General features: G+C 41.0%; 1 protein-coding gene and 1 pseudogene across 1 annotated transcript in view; both read left to right on the top strand.

Annotated features, from left to right (window-relative positions):
- The window catches only part of C7 (complement C7), a 61,887-nt gene extending 54,066 nt beyond the window's left edge, over positions 1-7,821 (top strand). The window contains 3 exon segments of the mRNA XM_036207419.1: positions 2,661-2,754; positions 5,763-5,947; positions 7,523-7,821. Coding sequence (XP_036063312.1) covers positions 2,661-2,754; positions 5,763-5,947; positions 7,523-7,704 — 461 coding nt within the window. The 3' untranslated portion in view covers positions 7,705-7,821.
- Positions 7,822-11,798: 3,977 nt separating this feature from the next.
- Positions 11,799-21,037, top strand: LOC118596174 (annotated as a pseudogene).
- The last annotated feature ends 1,444 nt before the right edge of the window (positions 21,038-22,481 follow it).

The following is a 22,481-nucleotide window of genomic DNA, read 5'->3' as shown; positions in this document are numbered from 1 at the left end:
AAGGAGAGTCCATAACAGTGGCGGAGCGATGGGACCCAGTGATAGAAGCTGGAAGCTGGCTGATTGCATCACAGCTGCACCCAGGAAACAGAGTGTGAGAACTGGAGGTGGAGCCAGGCTGAATTCTCAAAGCCCAGCTCTAGTGATGTATCTCCTCCAGCAAGACTGTATCTTTGTACCTATGACCTCTCCAGGCAATGCCACCCAGTGCTCAAATACATGAGCTTATGGGAGACATTTTTAACTCAAACCAAAGTATATGCTCACAAAAAAATAGAAAACCATTTTACTTTGAAATCATTTTAGATCTCAGAACAGTTGCAAAATATAGATTCTATACACCCTCTCCTATCTTCACATCTTCCATAAATTGACATAACTTGGTTGATGAAAAGAAAGAAACAGCTGGTTGGGGAGGCCCATATCTCTTGTCTTGGTTATATTGCCCTGAAGAGACATCGACCCAAGCGACTCTTGACAAAGAAAGAATTACAGATTTAGTCCATTATCATTATCATCATGGAGAATGTAGCAGCAGGCAGGCAGGCATGGTGGAGAGCAGAAAGAGAGAGAGAGAGAGAGAGAGAGAGAGAGAGAGAGAGAGAGAGAGAGAGATAGACAGACAGGTCTTGTATGGGCTTTTGAAACCTCAAAGCCTACCCCCAATGACACGCCTCCTCCAACAAGGGCACCTTTCCTAATCCTTCCGAACAGTTTGGCTGGGGACAAAGCGTGCAAATGTCTGGGCCCATGGTGTGTATAGGGACATTCTTATTCTGACCACTGCATGGCCATCCTGGTCTTTGACAGCCCAGACAGGGGGATCTCAACTTGGGGGCTATCCTGAGCTATATTATGAAGACCTTTTCTCAAAAGCAAAGAAGACAGCAAAGCAAAACAAATCGAGAGAGTAATATGAATAGGACACTATTGTTCAGATACCATGTTTCTCCTTGCGTCATTTTAATTTCCAGGATCTGATTCAAGCTTCTGTTTTGCATTTGGAGTGCCACTGCATCAAGTTAAAGTGTTTAGAGAACGTGATTGTTATTGAGATTTCTAGCTACGGAAGACATGCTTCATATTGTTACCATTTTTCCAATTTTGTGAATTTCTCAAGGGATTGTGTTGTCTTGTCTAGCTTTCTTCTATTTTCTTCAGTACGGGATGTATGTATTCTATGATACTTTTACTTATAAAATTATGCCCTTAGGCCAGCAAGATGGCTCAGTGTATAAAGGCACTTTCTTACCAAACTTAATGACCTAAGTTTAATCTCCCAGGACTAACACAATGGAAATTGTCTTCTGAGCTCTCTGTGGGCACTACATACATGCACACACTAAATAAATAAATGTAGTTAAAATGAAGAAAACATGCTCTCCTAATAAACCATCTTTATAATATACTATATGACTATCTAATTTTATGCCCCAAAGTTTGATGCAAATGATTTTCATTAAAATGAAGCTAACAGAAAGTGGAAAAAAAAATGAGTGTTTTAGATTTCACATTCCCATCTGCCAGAGCCAATGCAAGGGCATTCAACTTACGGTACTGTAAGCCACACCAAGGTGCTTTCCTATCAACATTCAAATAATGGTTTATTTAAAATAATGAGTTTGTAGACAAGAAATAGTGGATTTTTAATGTAAGTACCTCCAGACACAAGCACACTGTTGAGGGGAGACCACCTGGATGTAACAGGAATCTTAATCTTTCCTGTGCACCCCCTTGCTTTCTCTCTAAGTCATGGCATTTTAATTTTTAATTTTTCTCTCTCTTTCTCTCTCCTAAATATGTAAATATAACTTGTTCAGTTCCCATAATATTTTAACAGAAACATAATTTTTTTATATAACATTCTGATCATGGTTTCTTCTCCCCCAATTCCTTCTAAATCCTCCCCAGATTCTTACCCACAACTTCATGCTCATTTTCCCTTTCTTTAGAAAACAAAAGGTAAGCAACAACAAACCCAAAGAAATCAGAATTAAAAAAAAAGACACACACACACACACACACACACACACACACACACACCCCACATGCCACAAAACCACAAAACTGAAGACCTTAATATACAAGTAAAACACCAGTAATGCAAAAAATGCTCTAACAAACAATATGAGACAAAAAGTCTACCAAAATACCGTTGAGTTCACTGTGTGTTTGTCTTCCAATGCTGGGCATGGATCCCACCCTTGAGTGTGGTTAATATACAGTAAGATGCTACTAGAGAAGAACAGTTTTTCCTTTGCAAGCAGATGTCACTTAGAGATAGCTTCTTGGTTAGGGATGATAGAATACTGTTCTGATTTTTTTTTTAATTTTTGAAATTGGAAACACTTTTTTTTTTTTTGGTCGGAGCTGAGGACTGAACCCAGGGCCTTGTGCTTGCTAGGCAAGCGCTCTACCACTGAGCTAAATCCCCAGAGGCTGGAAACACATTTTTATACAATATTATTTTTATGGTTCCCCTTCCCCCAGTTCCTCCCTGAGCTTCCCTAATGTTCCATCCACCCAAATCCACATCCTTTCTTTTAACTATAGAAAAGTCTTTACAGTTGAGATTCCTACAGATCCCGGTTCAACAAGTTCTATTGTAAAGCAAGGCTTATTCTGCTAAGGATCACATCTCTCTTAAATGTTTCTTCTAGACACTGCCACTCTGCCACCTGCAGCTCCTGCATGTCAGCCCTGGGAGAAACTGCAGAACTCTAAATGCGTCTGTAAAATGCCCTATGAGTGTGGGTAAGCTCTGTCTTTACCACTCCCTCTTCCATTTGATTTTATCCAGGGATAAATGGAGTAGCTTTGTACAGGTTATTGAATGAAGATATAGCTTATGAATAGCTAAGGGTCTTTGCATTGTAATCTGTTCCATTGCTGCCTGCTACAGGTCATAGGCTGACAGCCATGGTGTTCAGCAGGATTCTAATCTGGAGGGGCAAGACACTGAAGGACTGCCCGAGCACTGCTTCTTCTATATATGACGTGAAGCAACATGACAGAACTGTCTCCCGAGGATTTAGGGCTTTCTAGGATTAGGCTGAAATTCCCGTGGGACATAAACTTTAAAAAAGCAATACCATTAAATAATAGAGCAGCCGCTGTTCTGATGCTTGAAGCTGCCTTTCTAGATCTGCATTCTAAGAATGCTACCAATTTCTGGCCACTGCTTGTAAGAGGATTTGAGAAGTGGCTCCTGGATGCCTGTGTCAGGATCTTAGCAAGATGCAGGTTGTGCCATTAGGTGAGGAATAGGAGAAGTTTATCAGCAAGCCTACAAAAATGCAGGCAGACTAAAGCAAACTATACTACTGTGTGTGTGTATATCCACACCCAGGCCTGAAAGAGGGAAAAAGACATTTAGAAACATGAAGACAGAGAGGGCTATGACGGGCAGCTCCTAAGGAGGAACAGACTCCATTTAGGGACTTGAGAGGCACCACAGGTATAGTCCAGAGTTATAACATTTGCCTACTCTTTCTTCTATGCTTAAAACCACCAGACTAGTGCTCTCCAATGACAGAACCCACTCACAGCTAGAGGATAAGGATGCTCCGATATGGTCTTTCCATACCAGATGAGCAGGAACATAGGAGACATTCAGTCTCTAGACTATTTTCATTTTTAAGATTAAGGACTTCAGTTAGTTTATCTTTAGGAATCAACAAGGCAGTTTACTGAATACTTTGTACTTGCCATGCTCATCAAAACTCATATCCACTTCTTAATAGTAGAAGGTAATGATAACGTATCATGACTCTTAGTATGCAGAGAATTAGTGAAGAATACAAATTAAAATTGTGACCAGTCCAGGTATGTTCTTATTCTACTGTCCTAACTCTGTTATTACTGTCTTATAGCCATTATTTATTTGAATCAATATTTTTCTCTTTCTAACTCCTCCCCCAGTTCATCCTCATTCTGTTATTTGTAGTCATGGCATGACTCTTAGTATAATTTCACAGTATTGGATGCCAATATTAACATCACATTATAAAGCTTCTGCTTTTTAAACTACTCTAAGTAGTTATATTCAAATTTTAAATAAACAGAGAAAAAGATTTATGCAAAATAAAGAAGTTTTTTTTTTTTTTTTTTCCTATATAAGCCACTTCAGATGAATTTAGCTTTAGGTCAAAGAGAAAAAAAAAAGCTAAATAAAATAGGTGAATGTAAAATCTTTCTGATCAGTATATAAAAACATGCTTTGTTGTGTAAGACTTACCTACAACAATACTTTTCATATCCATGAGTATTCAGAAATGGAATTTTTTTTGTGGTGGGAGTATGGGGGTTGAGGGAGAGTTTGAGACAGGTCTTGTGTGTCTAGGCTAGCCTTGAACTCACTGTGTGGCTGAGACTGGCCTTGAGCATCTCATTCTCCTGCTTCCAACTCTCAAATTCTAAGATTTATGTGTGCCACAATGCCCAGTTTAGGAAAGATTTGTTTTTAAAATGATGTTTCTAAATAGCTATGTTATATCATGTCTTAGTTAGGGTTTCTGTTACTGTGAAGAGACACCATGACCCCAGGAACTCTTATAAAGGAAAAACATTTAATTGGGCTGGCTTACATTTTCAGAGGTTTAGTTCATTATCATCATCGTGAGACATGGTGGCATGCAGGCAGACATGGTGTTGGAGAAGGAGCTGAGAGTCCTAAATCTTGACTTGCAGGAAATGGTCTGTCTCACTGGGTGTGACTTGAGCATATATGAGACTTCAAAGCCCACCTCCGTGGTGACATACTTCCTCCCATAAAGCCATACCTACTCCAACAAGGCCACACCCCCTCCAATAGTACAATTCCCTTTGGGAGTCAATTTCTTTCAAACCATCACATATCATTTTAGCAACAGAGGGTAGGAAAAAATCCCCAGCAAGATGTTTAATGAAATATTTCTAAATCTTTTGTAAGCACAGTCACTTTTATTGGCTGGGGTGGGGGATATCATGCCACAGCTCAAGAGAGGAAGTCAGAGGACAACTTGCTGGATTTGTCTCTCTTTTTACTATATGTTGGTTCTGGAGAGCAAACTCACATGCTTAGATTTGGTGGCAAGTGCCTTTATTCAATGATCTATCTCACTGGCTACACAGATACTTCAAAAAAATCGCATTGAAGGAGTTGGAGGGATGGCTCAGTGGTTAAGAGCACTTGCTGCTCTTCCAGAGGACCTGAATCTGGTTCCCAGATCCCATATCAGGCAGCTTAAAACTGTCTGTAATTCCAGCTCCTGAAGCTCTTTCTCCTCTGGTTTCTGCACAGCCACATTCATGCAGACATATACATAATTAAAATAATAAAAATAAACCTTAAAACAGCATTGAGAAATAGTTTCATCTTCTTTTGTTTACTTAAGGGTTTTAGTGAACAATGCTGAATTATAGACTCAGAGGACTGCCTAGCTATGGGGAGGGGGAGGGGTCTGTGGTTTCCCATGATCTCTTGTGGGTGTTCAGTCTTTGCTGATTTTCTGTTTCCTTTGGTATCAGTCCATCTTCAGTTGCTGGCAGACCTCACCTTCTCATCCAATTTGCTGCATCTGGTCTGTCCTAGATGAAGATAGGCCAGCCAGCACCAGGCATCTGGGCATATAAAAACTGTGAGCACATAAAGAACAAACACAGTTTTGGTGGTTGTTGTTGGGTTGGTGACATTGTCGAGTCATGAGCAAGGGTCTTATTATCTTCCTCAGCTCTGAAGAAAACACATCTTGCAAATAATGTCATTGAAATGCTCTCTCCAGGTCCTCCTTGGATGTATGTGCTCGAGATGAGAGAAGCAAAAGGATCCTCTCTCTGACCATCTGCAAGATGCATGTTCTCCTCTGCCAGGGACGAAATTATACTCTGGTTGGCAAGGACAGCTGTACCCTGCCAGCCTCAGCTGAGAAGGCTTGTGGTGCGTGTCCACCCTGGAGCAAATGTGATGGTAAGGAACCTTCCATATTTTAACTGTGAGAATGCCAAGCCAACAGTACCAAGAGTTTAAACAATGTAGTTTCTAGTTTATCAGCCAAATAGATTAGATTAGTTTGACAGTAGACTGCTTCTTAAGTTCCCTCCCTGGAGAGGGGTTTGGATGAGGTAGGTAAGAGGACAAGAATCCATTCCTGGTCATCTAAGTGTTCTTCTAGGACCCACTAATTCTCACTTCATGGTATATGGGCATGCTCACAAGCAAAACACCCACACACATGAAATAAAAATTAAAAAAAATTAAAGGAAAAAGAGGACTTACATAAAAATACCTTCTAAAAATCTAATCATTATATTACGCCTTTACAAAGAAGTATCACTGGGCTGATTAGATGGCTCGGTGAAAAGAGGTGCTTGTGGCCAAGCCTGACATCCCGAGTTCTATCCCTGGAATCCACATGCTGAAAGGAGAGAAATGACCTCCTACGAGTTTTTCTCTGACTTCCACATGTCATTGTGTGTGAACACACACACACACACACACACACACACACACATAATGGAACAAAGTAAAGGTGAAGATTTGAGCCAAGTATTTATCTGAGACTAAAAACACCCTCTCTTTGTTATAAGGGAATTTAAAAGTGTTAGAGAGGCATTAACAAAAATATGAGTGCCAAACTGATTAGTGCCGTTCTCAAAATAATTAGAAGGCCCTGAAGAGATTAGACAAAGGAGCTACTTTCTCAGACTGTGGTTCATTATCAGCTAGGATATTGCTAGGATATTGCAATGATCTTCAATACCACTCATGCTATGGGGAATATCATAAAGGGGGAAGGGCTGGGTTGCAGGAACCAAGCTTCTGCCCGGGGTTTCTGTACTTGTAGATGTGGAAACTGAACTATGTGGTGTTTACATCTGCAAGCTCCTTGATTCTCTGTCCTGTGTACCTCATTGGAACCTTGCCCTCAGTCCTTCAACCGTTGCAGTAGGATGATATATGTGACTGCTGCCCCATCCGGCTCATTTCTGCTTTTCATTTTCTGTTCTCTAGTTGACCCCCTTTCTCTCCCTCTGGAGGACCTGGGTGATGGATTTCCCACCAAGCTACTTCTCATGTTTTCTCCTTGTTTCTGACTAGTTTTTATAGGACAAGTGGCCTCTTCTGAATGCTTTCTCTTTCAAAGAACTTTCTATACTTGTCCTTCTGTGTTTCTGAGCTTTGATTCTCCACTCTCTACTAAAACCTTCTGATTTGGTCTGGGAAACAAAGAATTATCCTTGATTTCTGGCTCACAAGGATGGCAGCCTGCATGAAGAAAGAGAAGGAGAGCTCTTGACTTGGATAAACCTGCCTCATATGTGTCCAGCCAGTAGAGAGCCTGGCACCAGTTTCAAAGCCCATTTGTTCCAAGTGAAAGAAAATAGCCCCATTTCCTGGTCTTACTGTTCTTCCAGCAGATAGTTTATTGTATCACTCAAGGCAGGAACTCTCTAATCACCATGCCATTACTCTGTAGGTGATGTGCTTTGAGTCTCCCACCTACACAATGCACATTAAGTCTCTCCCACTTGTTCTTTCCAGCTCAGAACAGCAAATGTGTCTGCAGAGAAGCATCAGAGTGCCAGAAAGCAGAGTACAGCATCTGTGTGAGCGTGAATGGCAAGGAGGAGACAATGTCTGAGTGTGAGGCAGGTGTCTTAAGATGCAGAGGACAGAGCATCTCCATCACAGCCATAAAGCCCTGTGCTGAAGAAGCCCAGTAGGACCCAGGAGGCTCTGGTCCTCTTCATCAGAATCTAGTGAGCAATGGATGCTAAGTTAAAACATCTGTAACTGGTACTTAGATACTTTCCCAACATGAAGGCACCATCTTTTCTCCTTCCTCTCCTGCATATAATATATATCTCCCACCAGGCGGTGGTGATGGATGTCTTTAATCCTAGCACTAGGGAGGCAGAGGCAGGCGGATCTCTGTGAGTTTGAGGCCAGCCTGGTCTACAGAGTGAGTTCCAGGGAAGGCACAAAGCTACACAGAGAAACCCTGTCTCAAAAAACCAATAGACACACACACACACACACACACACACACACACACACACACACACACACACAATCTCCCTTCTGTGTCCAACCACTTGTGCAAACAAACCCTTTGTTTTCCCAAACCTTAGTTCAGACTTTTTTCCTTTCAAGTGACGGTGTGAAGAACACTCATGAACCATGGCATGAGCTATTTGTGAGTTTTTGGAAAACCATGTTGGGCTTTGATGTTTTTGTCTGTAAAATTACAGAATGGCATTAGAGACGCTTGTGTTCCCCATTCATCCCTGTGATTCTGTTAAGTATGATTGATCCAGTTCATGGGCCAGTGTGCCTCCTATGGGTTGATTAGACAAACAGAAAGAACATACTTTCCTGATTAGCAAGGTTGACTTTTCCTCAGTGAAATCAAACACATATTCACACATACTTCGGAAAAAAACAGACAGATGCAATTATTTCTATCCTGAGTGCTTTGCCCCACAAAGTCAAACCCACATGTGGGATCCTTATTCTTGTTAGAAGATTGAACTACTTAAATGTCAGAACAGAATTCATCATGCTATGGTCACAGGGCACCGTCTGCCTTCTCTGAGAACAAATATGATTCAGTCTCTTGGGAGGTTTTCTTCAGTATGTGTCAAATACAAGCACTGAAATCATTCTGTTTTTGAAAGAAGTATCAGTTTGTGCTAGAGCCATTGAGTGATGCATATTTGAGAATAATCTTCCCTAATGTGGTTATTCTCCTAGATTTTTTCCAGAAGTACACAACTTGAAACATTGGCATTTGTTTTATTTCTTATTCATCTTTCATCAGAAATATACAAAAAATGCAGCTGTGGAAGGCGAAGTGTGTGGGCTTAAGTAGAATTTAAAATATGCACAAACACTATGTACTGTTTTTTGTTTTGAGGCTGATATATTTCAAACAAACTTTAAGTTGCTAAGAGTTAGAAAACTTATCCAAGAAAACTGTTGTTTAGATTTTTTTGAAGTGTATAGTGTTTGATATGACAGATTCAGACTGATTCAGCTTTTTAATATTAGAATTTCCATTGAGGGTTGCTGCAGATGTTCATATATGGGAGATACAGGGAAGTAGGTTTCATTTATTGAAAACATTCACATGTAAACATGTTAACTACACTGGTTAGCAGATGCTATGGATTTGATTTTTCTACACTGTGTATTGGGATAGATTTGAAAATGTCAGGGTTGGCTATTGACCCTGTTCAAAGAAGAACTAGATAAGGAATCATTTAGGAGGATTGATCTCAACATTCTCTAGTCTTTCCTTTATTTACTTGTCTAGTCTGGAATTAAATTTCAGTTACTTATGAGCACTTCCAATGTGAAAATACAAATTCTCAAATGCTTTGAAACTTGAAACCTACTGATGACATAATGGAAATTTTCCACAGGTGGAAAATTCCACCTCTGATCTCATATTGACAGGTCACAATTGAAGTGCTAAACATGTTGTCTAAAAATGACCTCCAGGTTATGCAAAATATAAATGAATTCTGTTTTTAGATTCAGATCTTAATCTCCTAAGTATCTCATGAGTACATGCAAATATTCTAATATCCAAATATATCTGAAATTGCAAACTCTCCTGGTGAAAACCTTTTGGATGAGCACATTTAACAGCTAAGGTATCTGGGAAAGAAGTTTCGACAGCATTCCTGGAGGAGACACAGAGGACTGATGAATCACTGTGAAGAATGGAAGAGGCAAGGTGGCTGTTGATACGTATTTGGAGACACTCTATTTTGCATCCCCCTCTTGCCCACCCCCCACCGCCTGGAACATTTTTATGCCTATTGACCTTTCCTCAAGTTAGGCAGGGACATACAGAGTTACCTACAAAGAAGAATAAGAATCGTTGTAACAAGTCTTTAAGAAGAACGTTATTTTTGATAATGACTCACTGAAGATGTTTTGAAAATTTAAAAATAAGCTCTGTAAGCAGAAGTCTCTGAGGAAAGCAAGAAGGAACTGTTTATGTCATAAATAAATAAAAGTCAAAAGGAATGAATCTCTTTCCTGCCTGTTTTTCTGTCTCAGGCCAAGGGAGGACTACCTGATTGAGGGTAAGATGTTGCCTAAAAGGCTGAAAGCAGTGTTGAAATTAAGGTCCTTTGGACCCAGGAAGGAGGAAATGGGTGCTTTACTCTCACTGCTTTTGGAGAGCTACATAGGAACACATCTTCACCTACTGTTTACATAGACTTTGCAAGTTACTGACAGGCAGCCTTGGATTTTGGGGCAGCATTCATGTCATCTCATACAGTTCCTATTAACTGATCTACAGAAGTGCTGTTCATCAGCGCCCTGGGTTTTCACAGCTCCATCTAAACTGCTCCACCTGTAATGTCTCCATGCTCCATCTCTCCAAGATTCTTGTCATTACCTTGAATCTGAGCATGGATAGTCACATGGGGTATGGTAGGGGTATAGAGTGGTAAGTGAGATTGTCTGATGAATGACTCCTACAACTCTTGAGTTGTCTAATAACTACTCAGATAACTTATTACGGGCTCTCCTCACAGCCAGCTTGCTGATGGCTGATCTCAGCTGCATATAAGATGTGAACTTACCAAACTGTGTATAATATACTCAGAGTTGTAGATACTGGGTACCTACTTTCCCCAGTATTCCATGAAATGGCTTTAGATGTATCTGCACATAAAACATTACTACTTTTCCATCAGGTTTAGATGTTTGTATCCTATTGCTTATCATTCTATACTTTTTTTTCTACTTCAACCCAATGTTCTTCCACTCACATAATCAGCCTTCTGTATTAGTCATCTTCCCATTATTATAAGAAAATACTTGAGACAACTAATTTATTAGAAAAGGATGGATTATGGTTGTGGAGGTTCCAGTCCCGAATCGACAGACTTCACAGATTTGAGCTTCAGGTGAAGGTGTCACATCACTGTAGGAGCCTGCAGGAGAGCAAAACCACTCACTCCAGGAGCCAAGAAACAAAAGGGGAAGAGGGAGAGAGCAAACCCATTTTCCTTTGAAGGTATATCTTCAGTGGACCTTCCACCGAGCTCCCGTTATCAATAGCATTACTTTGTGGAAATAGCCCAACTATCACACCCACACACCTTAGGCATCTATATTATTTGTGAGGGCAGCGTCATAGCTAGCAGATGGCACGATAAACTTGAAGGTGAGATAAAACACTAACTTCTAGATGAATGATGACGTGGGTGTTTCGGACACATTTACTATTCATTCCCTTTTGATATAGGAGTAGATAGGCAAGGAAAAAAGGGGGGGAGAAGAAGGTGAGAAAGGAAGGGAGAGAGGGGGGTAGAGAAAGGGGGAAGGGGAAGGGAGGGAGGAAGGGAGAGAGAGAGAGGGAGGGAGGGAGAACCATTTTAAGAACAGGATTAGAAGATCGATGCCACTAGGTTATGCCTGTCTCCTCCCAGTCCACAGAGACTTTCCTCATGATGGGCTGGTTAAGGGATTTTGATACTCCCATTGGAAACAGAATGGCCTGTACTTCCCTCAGCATTCTAAGCCAGAAAGCTACTTCAGTAGGAGGCAATTTCAGTTAATACTGAGAAACCAGAGAGGTTTATGCCTGCCTTTCAATGACCCCGGTCTTTCAGGCAGTTTGCACATTTAGGAACATGATAGCTGATGGCATGATAGGGGTCCCTGCTGTGACAACCACAGTCCTACAATTTGATTTTTTATTTATACCCGTCAGGCTCGGAAGGCAATGCTCCAGATTTATACCCAAAACATCAGTTCCATTAAAATATGTTTCTTTAGCCTAGGGTTTAAGATGCCGGATAGAGATGCCATTGTTCCTGAGTAGGTGGGCTGGCAATGAAAGTGTGGACAGGAGACGGCAGGAGATTCTATCCTAGGTGGAGGAGAGTCCTCTGCTTTGCTTTGTTATCACTGCGAATGCCATGTTTCGTGGTAACAGGACACTTGTGACGTCACTCTAGGGGAAGGGTAGTAGACACATGACAGGTCATGATTATCAAAAAAGAGGAGAATTGCCTGGAAAAATATATGTAGTGTAACAAGTTGGTTAGGGGAGTGCGGGAGAGAGAGAAGGCAAGGACATTTCTTTCATAGTGAAACAGGATTTTGCCATGGCAGAAAAATTTGGTCTGAGAGTCTCAAGAGAAGTGACTGATACAGAAGACTGAGGACTCATTTTGTTATACCAAGTACAACCAAAGCACCCGGAGACAATATTGACGAGGTCGCCATGGCTGAGACCACCGAAGAGAGCTCTTTGTCTTCTTTAAATGGACAACACAAGAGCAACTCCTGCCAGGAGTGATAAAAAGCATGCTCAGACCCACTAACCTGACTTTTGTGGCTGTAGAAGTTCAATAGCTTCGATCGGACGATAACGAGCCTTCCAGAACATCCCAAAGTCCTCAGTGGCTTAATGGATGTGGTTTACAGATCCATTAAAGCAACAGAGAACCAAATGCACCTTTGAGGAGATGTAGGCTTCCCTCCCCTGTAGCCGGGTTAAGGAATTTCCAGGGCTGAGCATACTGAATGAATGTGTTCAGGGAAATAGCCACTTGGCAAAAACGGTCCCGGTTTTAATAGCTAGTTAGCAGAAGGCCTTGTGTGCCTCATCTGAAGTAGGTTCGAATGCTTCCCATTCAGTTTCATGATATTGCTGTCCCCTAAATGAGTAGGGGTGATTTCTTCCTGTGGGGCTTTTATTCTGAAGTACAGGTTGAAGTGAGTGTCTTTTCTGCTATGGAAAGCATTTCATTCCTAATTTTCCCCTCCCTCCTTTTTTTTTTCCTGTTTCTTTTCCTTCTCCTTTCTTTTTCTCCCTGAGACAGGGTTTCTCTGTGTAGCTCTGGCTGTCCTGGAACTTGCTTTGTAGACCAGGCTGGCCTTGAACTCACAGAGATCCATCTGCCTCTGCCTCCCGAGTGATGGGATTACAGTGTCATTGTCCTATCATTGCCCTGCTTTCTGTTTTTCTATTTTTTGTTTTGTTTTGTTTTTTGAGGTTGATTCTTGTTATGTAGCTCAGGCTGACCTTCAACTTGCTGTGTAAGCCAGACTGGCCTCCAACTGGCAGTTTCTTCCGCTTTGCCTCACCTCCTGAGTGTTTCTTCTTTTCTACCATGGAATATAGGTTGGGGATTTCCTTTCACGTCTCTGAAGAGAGTGTTTGCTGAAGGATAAAGAAAGATTTCTATTGTAAATTATGGCAGTTGAAGGAGGTTTAAAGAGGAAGCAGAGACGTTTCTGAGAGTTAGACAATATTGACAAACAAACTGAGGTCCCAAAGAAGTTTTTCTTGGGATGATGATTTGTCAACAAATGGTGATCATGCTTTATAATCCTAGAGGCATCTAAAACGGGAAATTCCTTTGCTAGACAGGAAATGATAATCCAGAAGTGAATATTCTTCCTTGTTTTCAGAGAAAAGGGAGATTCAGTCAGTGCTAGCTGTGATAACAAAATATCACGGACTAAGTGGCTTATATGAGGGCTGCTTAAAGATTTTTCAATTTCTAAATTCCTTTTACCCAACCATATATTGTATTTTACATAAAATAAGCAAGCACACCAATCAAACATATTTGCTGTTGATAAATCACAAGGAAATTTATTTTAAAATAAGTTTTGGGCACATATATAGTTTTCCCATTTGTTAAAGATGGAAGTAGAAGGATGGGAAGACAGCTAGGTAAAGTACTTGTGAAAGCATGTGGACCAGAGTTCCATCTCCAGGACCCATGTAAAAAGTGCGGCATGGTGATGTGCATTTGTAATCCCAGTAGAGGAAAAGTGAAGGCAGGAATATTGGGAAAACAAAGCTATGCATATCCTGGAGGTTCATTGGTCAGCAAGTCTAGCATGGTTGATGAGTCCTGGGTCTCAGTGAGAGAACCTGTACTACCCCCTACTCTCCACCCCTGCCAATAAGCAGTTCTGAGGAACACCACCCAAGATTGACCTCTGACCTCTACAGGTACATGCATGTGTATACACTCCCTGGAAAAAGATAAAGGTAAATTTTCATACTAGCATTATGGATGTATTTTTACTGTTTATATAGAGAACGAATATTGGCTGATTTAATACTTCAGGATAGGGCATTTTCAACACTTTTCAAAGTTACTTAATGTTTTGATTTTATAATGGTCAGCCTGAGGATGTTGCCTCACATAAATATGTAGTAAAAAATGGGAGAAGTATGTTTACTATTTCAAAAATTGTTTGAAATTTTGTCTTAATCTTGAATCTAACCTTATTAATGATTTTCAAAAAATAAAATTCAAGTCAACAACTCAAATAGCAATTTGAAAAATTGAATGTTCTAACTCAATTCAATCTGAAGATGCACTAATTTGATACATGCTGCCTAATGACAGTAGGAAAATAATGCAAGTGTTGTTTTATGTAATTAATCCATTATGTTTTCATAAGAGCAGAAACTATGTATGCATGATAAAAACAATACAATCAATAACACAAAATAAAGAGTCTTGAAGCTGAGCTGAGGTGTGTCTGCCAGCATGGTTGCCATGTTACCTTCACTACACAGTGTGGATGTTGGATGTTCAGACCTAAGAGCTGCCAGGAACACCCTAGATTCATTACATTGATTTGTTTGAATTGATTTTTGGTCATTATGCATTTTAATGTGGTCAAATTTTTCATGACTGTTGCATTTATTTACCTAAGTCCAAATGGAGTTGTGACCACAGTTAAGATTCTGTGGATTCAACAACCAACAATCATTTCTCACTGTTAAGAGGCTAGAAAAATCAAGATTGAGAAGATCTGGTGTCAGTTGAAGACTACTTTCTACTTTGCACATGGCTTCCTTCTTATGGCATCCTGACAAGGACAAAGAGAAAGTTCGATTTCTTCTTTTTACACAGGCACTAATCCCATTACAAGGTCCACTCTCATGACTTTATCTAAACATAGTATACTGTTTCATTTCAGTCACAAGGTCTTAGCTTGGAGATTAGGTTCTACTGAACAGAACATAAGGTGCTATACCAATGAGAGGTGACATTTATTACTGCCCTTGTCCACTACCAAGTCTCTATCCTTTGTCCTCAGCAAGCATCTAAATGGGTAGTTTAGGTTATTTATATTCTGAGGATGAACAATCCTTCATTTATTGAAGAAATTTGGCCTTTAGTAACCATTTCCATATTAGGTTAAAGCTTCTCATTGACCTTAATCACAGGCTGTGTTAATATCACGAGACATCCTAAAAGAGCTCTTATATACCAGACATGTTCTTCAAAAACCACATGGTGCTGTAGAGCAGTTCATTTCACCCTGGGTAATCAGAATCCATCACAATGTCCTATATTACAACATCTTTTTCAGACCTTTGCTATCTGATTTATGACTGATATCCTCTGAGGTAGGATAATGAAAGTGTTTTGTTGCTCTGTCTACATGAACAGAAATTGCTTTGGATGGTTGTTACTAATAGGTCTGGAGAGAAAAGCATTTGTTAGATCAACAGCTGCATATAGATGCCAGAGGGTTCGTTAATTTGTTCACAATGAAATCACATCTGGTACAGCAGCTAGCTGCAGTTGGAATCATCGTTGTTGAGCCTCTACTGCCGTTCTCTAAGATCTATCTCTCTTTTGTATGGGCAAAATAGATGAATCAAATGGAGATGTGGAGGTCATCAGAACCCCCGAATCTTTGAAGTCCTTAATGCTTGTACTAACTTCAGCAATGCTTCCAGGAATGCAGGCCTGCTTTGGGACTGATATTTTACTAGATTGAAGCACTTCTATTACTTTCTACTTGGACTTCCCCACCATAATAGACTTGACTCTTCAACTCACAGAAGCAACATGGAGCTTCTGTCAGCTGGTGACTATATGTATTACACATTCTGGACTAGTTAGATAAATACAAGGCACGTTAAGGCCCACCATACAAGGACTTGTGTCAAAATTCTATTGATTGCTTGATCTTCACAACTGGCCTCGAGGACCAAAGTGATGTTTTGTGTCCCCCCTGTATCTAATGTCAGCGTCCCGACAGCATGCAGTAGTCTTAGAAATGGCCTCTTGTTTCCTTTCTGCAAAATTTTCTTTCTTTTACACTGGTAAAAGGCTCAGGCAGCCTGAAAAGAGTCCATTTCAACTTTCAGTAGTGCATTAGAGAACTAAGCTCTCCTTTATTAGCAATTCTAGACCTGTAAGCTAAGTCTGGGAATTAAAGAAGCAGCTGGACTCTGCCCTTTATTTTTCAGGTTAGAGTTTCAGTCACTTGACCCAGAACTTTTCTGCTTACACAAATCAGTTAAGTACCAAATAAGCATCGAATTGATTTCATTTCTAGAGCCACTGATCAACCAGAGACTAGATGTTGCTTTGACCCTGCTGCCCAACATGGTAATCACACACACCCTCAGTGCTGCCCTTGTCTGAATCTGCTACCTTAGTGTCTGAGAATTTCTATTACATTCTGGTCTCTTAATTAAATGGCTTCTCTTCCCAGTGGCAGTTCTTCTTTGCAAAGAATAGTGATCATGGCTCTCTTCAAGGATGCTGGGAACCTCCCAGTCTGGGTGAATAGATCTCTAACTATAAATCCACTCTAAAATTCCATTTTTTCCAAATTTCTGATGTCAGGCAAGTCAGGCGTTTCAGATTTGTTTATTGTGTTCCACATTTTAATCCATGGTTAGTCAACCAACTGAAATGTAGAACCTTTTCTTACTGCTTGAGCCACGGTATCTGATGTCTGCTCAATAAATCCCTATCGACAAGTTGGTCAGTCCAAACCTTGTTTCATTCATCAGTACCCAAATTTCACACACAGTATTCATTCTCACACTTCGATCTCTGTAAATAGGAATGCTCAGATTGCTCCTTTATGACCATAATTTGTACTTCACCTTTAATATGGCATATTGGGTTTAAGATGGCATATTGGGGTGCTATGGATATCACTCTGTATAAATAAAATGCTGTTTGGCCAATGGCCAGGCAGGAAGTATAGGCGGGACAAGAGAGAAGAGAATTCTCGGAGGTGGAAGGCTAGGGTGGAGAGACACTGCCAGCTGCCGCCATGACAAGGGAGATGTAAGGTACTGGCAAGTCACAAGCCATGTGGCAACTTATAGATTAATAGAAATGGGTTAATTTAAGAAAGAAGAACTAGATAACAAGAAGCCTGCCACGGCCATACAGTTTGTAAGCAATATAAGTTTCTGTGTGTTTACTTGGCTGGGACTGAGCAACTGTGGGACTGGCAGGTAAGAGAGATTTGTCTTGATTCTGGGCCAGGCAGGAAAACTCTAATTGGGGCTTGAATTTAGTTATAGTTTTAGAAGCAAAGGAGGGTACAGGGGTGAGTCCTGAGGAGAATCAGCATAGCCTTGCATAACAACTGCCTCAGGGAAGGGACTTTAATTACTTGTACTGGTGATGTGACAAAATACCTCTATAGCAACTAAGGAGAGCAAAGGTTAGTCTGCCTTTCAGTTTGAGGGTACACTCTTTCATATCAAGGAAGTTAAGTGGTAGGAGCTTGAAGCAGTTGGTCACATGACATCTACGGTCAGGAAGAAGAGAGTGATAGACAGATGCTACTTAGCTTTCTTTCTTCTTTGTAATCAGCCTTACACTCAGCCTGGGAAATGGTTCTGCCTACATGTAGGGTGTGCCTTTCCATCTCAGTTAACCTAATCAGTGAAATTTTTCACAGGCATGTGGACAATAAGGCATCTACACAATCCTTCACAGGTATGCCTTGAGACCCCTTTTATAGGGGATTCTAGATTCCTGTCAAGCTGACAATCAACAAAAACCATCACATGGCTTTGCAGTTTCTGGAGTAATTCCTTTTTCTTGGGAAGGAAGATCATTTCGTTCAGGTCCTGGTACTTCAAAAATGCTGTTAATGGGAATTGTTGCTCTCTGAGAGATGTAATGGCAACTTTACTGTTTTTATAAAATAAACATTAATTTTTCTCTTCACTTGCCTTTTCTCTTTTATGTGTGTAAACTTTAAAATTTTACACACCAACTCATGTAATGCATATTAATATATATACAAATTCTGAAATTGTACCCAGTATATAATATTTAAATTAGACCAAACATATTTATCTCATTAATTTTTATCACTTATTTTTGGCGAGACTTTCACAATAATCCTAGCTTTGGGGGATGTAGGGTGCATTACTGTTACATGTAGTCATGCTCTACTGTGCCAGCTTTTCTTGCTCCTACGTGGCTGTACTTTGTTTACCCATTGGCCATTCTTCCCTCATTCTTCTCTCATTATTACCTACTTTCTGCTCTTTCTGGATACTGGCAATGACCTTTCTGTTCTCAGCTTCTATGAGATTGGTTTTAGGGTCGACTCGTGGGTGAGACCATGTGGCACTTGTCTTTCTGTGTCGGGTCTATTTCACTTAGCGTGGTGACTGTCCATTCCCTTTATGCTGTCAGACACGGCAGGATTTCATTCTTTTAGCTGGAAGGATATTCTGTTGTGTATATGCTGATGGATGTTTGTTTCCATTTCTTGGCTATTGTGCATAGTGCTGACATAGGAGTCCAAGTGTCCCTTTAGCATGCCGATTTCGTATTTGAATATACAGTCAGTAGCTGGATTGCTAGTTTGCAGGAGACTTATATTTTTAGTCTTCTGAAGTGTCTCTGTGATATTTCCGTAATTTAAATCTCTATTCACGTGCACAAAGACTCCATTTTCTCCATATTCACACTTGCATTGTTATCCTCAGTTTTTAAATTTCTTTTGTAATAGCCGTTGTTTCTGAAGTAATAGCTCACTTTGGTTTTGGTGTGAATTTCTCATGAATCACCATTATCTCTTAGTAAAACCTTCCTGCTGTCCAGATGCGATTTCATGTTAAGAAGTAGCAGACTGAAAAATAATAGACTGGCCCTTCCTACAGGCCAATACGGTCCATCCATAGGTGTGGCACACTCTTATGATTCTAACCTCAATTCCAGGCTCTGATAATATGAAATTATAGTTTTCTCATTATTCAGTTGAAAGCAAGGAACAGTCAACTTCTCCCTACTTCTCTGCAGAACTGAAAAAGTTCTGGTTAGGCTGTCCTGTAGGCAAAACAGTTCCCCAAGCTCTCTATTTCTAAAGTAGAGCCCCATTTTGACCCCTCTGCAGTCAAGAATGGATGTAGGGAACTGATTAATCCTCGGGCTTTGCCTATGAGAATATTTGAAGGAAGTGGTAGGTAACACAGAAAGAAGGATTTCTTATCTTGTGTCTTTCAATGGCTCTCAAATTGAAAAAGAAGTGAGCCCTATGCACTTGGAAAATCATGTGCTCCTAATTTATCTTGCCTTTAGGATAACTACATAATTTAATAAATGTTATCTAGGACACTTCATCCCGGGGGAATACGTGTAAGAATGTTTGTTGCATAAATAAAGTTTAAGAAGTAGAGGCAAGAATAGGTCATAACTTTTTAGGGTAACTTGATATGCATATAGGCACACAGATCATGTATACACACACACACACACACACACACGCATATACACATACACACAGAGGCACACACACACACATGTACACACACACACACACACACACACACATGTACACATATACACAGAGGCACACACACACACATGTACACATATACACAGAGGCACACACACAGAGGCACACACACACACAGGCACACACAGAGGCACACACACACACATGTACACACACACACAGAGGCACACACACACACACACACACACACACACACACACACACACGCATGTACACATACACACAGAGGCACACACACATGTACACATACACACAGAGGCACACACACAGAGGCACACACACACACACACAGAGGCACACACAGAGAGGCACACACACACTCACACACAGTGTTTTACTTTGGTAAAGAATCCTACTGACCCTCATGTTTCTCTTGATTTTATCATGTTTCCTAGTATTCAAGTACAAGGGGCAACTGCAAGAAAGTGAGTTAAAAAGAGAATAAACAAGAAGATAAAATGTGGAAATTTTCTTCTTCTTCTTCTTCTTCTTCTTCTTCTTCTTCTTCTTCTTCTTCTTCTTCTTCTTCTTCTTCTTCCTCCTCCTCCTCCTCCTCCTCCTCCTCTTCCTCCTCCTCCTCTTCCTCCTCCTTCTTCTTCTTCCGGAAAACACCAAACGGCGGATGACGCCAGTGCGGTGGGAGGGCCCGGAGGACCTGGGGTTGCGGAGGATTCGGCAGCCGCCTTAGGGGCTGCGGTCGTGGTGGAGGCCATGGCCGTGGTCGAGGCCGCGGGCCTTGTGGAGGTAAAGCTGAAGACAAGTAGTGGATCCCTGTCACCAAGCTGGGCCACCTGGTTAAGGACATGAAGATCAAGTCCCTGGAGGAGATCAACCTGTTCTCCCTTCCCATTAAGGAATCCAAGATCATTGACTTTTTCCTGGGCGCATCCCTAAAGGATGAGGTTCTGAAGATCATGCCAGGGTAGAAGCAGACTTGGACTGGTCAGCGGACCAGCTTCAAGGCTTTTGTCGCTATTGGAGACTACAGTGGTCATGTTGGTCTTGGTGTTAAGTGCTCCAAGGAAGAAGCCACTGCCATCTGAGGGGCCATCATCTTGCCCAAGCTGTCCATTGTCCATGTGCGGAGAGGCTACTGGGGGAACAAGATTGGCAAGCCCCACACTGTGCCATGCAAAGAAACAGGCGGCTGTGGCTCTGTGTTGGTGCGTCTCATCCCTGCCCCCAGAGGCACTGGCATCATCTCTGCTCCTGTGCCTAAGAAGTTACTGATGATGGCCGGTATTGATGACTGCTACACATCAGCCAGGGGCTGCACTGCCACCCTGGGCAACTTTGCCAAGGCCACCTTTGATGCCATCTCCAAGACCTACAGCTACCTGACCCCTGACCTCTGGAAAGAGACTGTGTTCACCAAATCTCCTTATCAGGAATTCACTGACCATCTTGTGAAAACCCACACCAGAGTGTCTGTCTGTTCAGAGGACTCAGGATCCAGCCGTGGCCACCACATAAGGGTTTTTATACAAGAAAAATAAAGTAAATTAATCTGTTAAAACAAACAAACATGGAAACTTGGTGGTCAAAAAGTTGCTCTTGGTCAGGGGTTTCTGACTAGTTCCCAGGCTTCTATGTATCTGATTAACTGTGCTTCCTTTAATTTCTGTACAATGGTGATTTAAAAGATAATTGTCAGGTTTAGGATCAAATAGTTAAAAAAAGTACTATTAGAATCTAGTTGCTTAATTTCAGAATCTCTTGCAGGCTCCACTCGAAATGCTTTATTCTGAATTTTATCTTTGGAAACTCTGGCAACACAGAGACAATTCCAGCTAAGTGATTCGTCAGGCTTTTCCTGGAAGCCTACTTGTTTCTTCCCATCTGTAATCTCTGTTCTCTATTCCAGTAAAACTGTCCTCATCTAAGGGTCAGCAGAACTAGACATCCCCAATTTACCAGCAGAACACTGGCTCTCACTGTTGGGTCCAAGGGAAGCAAGCAGAATTGCAAAAGAATGTGATGGATAGCCTTCTGCAGCAGTTGCTGGACCTTTTGGGCAGCCTGTGTACATTACAGAATCTGCCTTACCACAAACATGAGTTGAAACGTGATTGCACATGCCAGCAACACCAGAGCAAACAACAGGAGTGCCTGGCAGGGATCCGCAGCAATAGCAAGTCAACACGTATTTCCTCTACTAATTTCCCGAGTTCCACAAGAACTTTCCTCTCAGTGCTAACACGCGTGTATTTAAACGCTTGGGAAGAAGGACAAAGGGCTCTTGGAGGACTGACTGGAGTTACTACTGGTGGCCACTGTCTGGGGGCAGTTATAGTGGGTGAGAGAGATTAATGGAAAGGATTAGTATGAGCAAAAGATCTAAGTTTTTCTGCCACAAAGCCTACTTTATTTGGTTCATTCTGTGAGTCAGTTGATCCAGGTTTTGTATAGATACATGAAGAATTATTGGAAAAAAGTGCTATGTCAAGTTTACACTACCACTGAGGATTATTTATAGTTCTAGTGTTTCCCAAGCCAATTTTTAGCTTTTTTAAAATTTTATTTTGATTTAATGGTAGGATCTTATGTAGGCCAGGTTGACCTTGGACATGATGGGCACCTGTAGAAGACCTTGAATAGTTTCATCCTTTGCCTCCACCTGTTGAGTGCTGGCATTGAGGGCACTATAGCTCAAACACAATTCTAGTGAGGCTTTTCCTATGTATTCTGAAGTTACCAAGCACAATGTTATAATGGCAAACTATACTCTGATACACATTGAAAATTAATTGAGACTAAACTGAATTAAATTTCACTTTCCCAAATATGGAAACCACTTTTCAAGTGTTCAGTCACTGAACGTGGCTAATGGCTATTACATTGGTTAGTGTAGAAAGATGAAATTATTTAATCAGTGAAGAAAGTTTCATTGGATAGTACTATTTTGAGAAGTTATTTG

The sequence above is a fragment of the Onychomys torridus genome, chromosome 15 (assembly GCF_903995425.1).
Source record: "Onychomys torridus chromosome 15, mOncTor1.1, whole genome shotgun sequence".
Lineage (NCBI taxonomy): Eukaryota > Metazoa > Chordata > Mammalia > Rodentia > Cricetidae > Onychomys > Onychomys torridus.
Note: the sequence above shows the minus strand (reverse complement) of the source record. Positions and strands in the feature narration are given on the sequence as shown.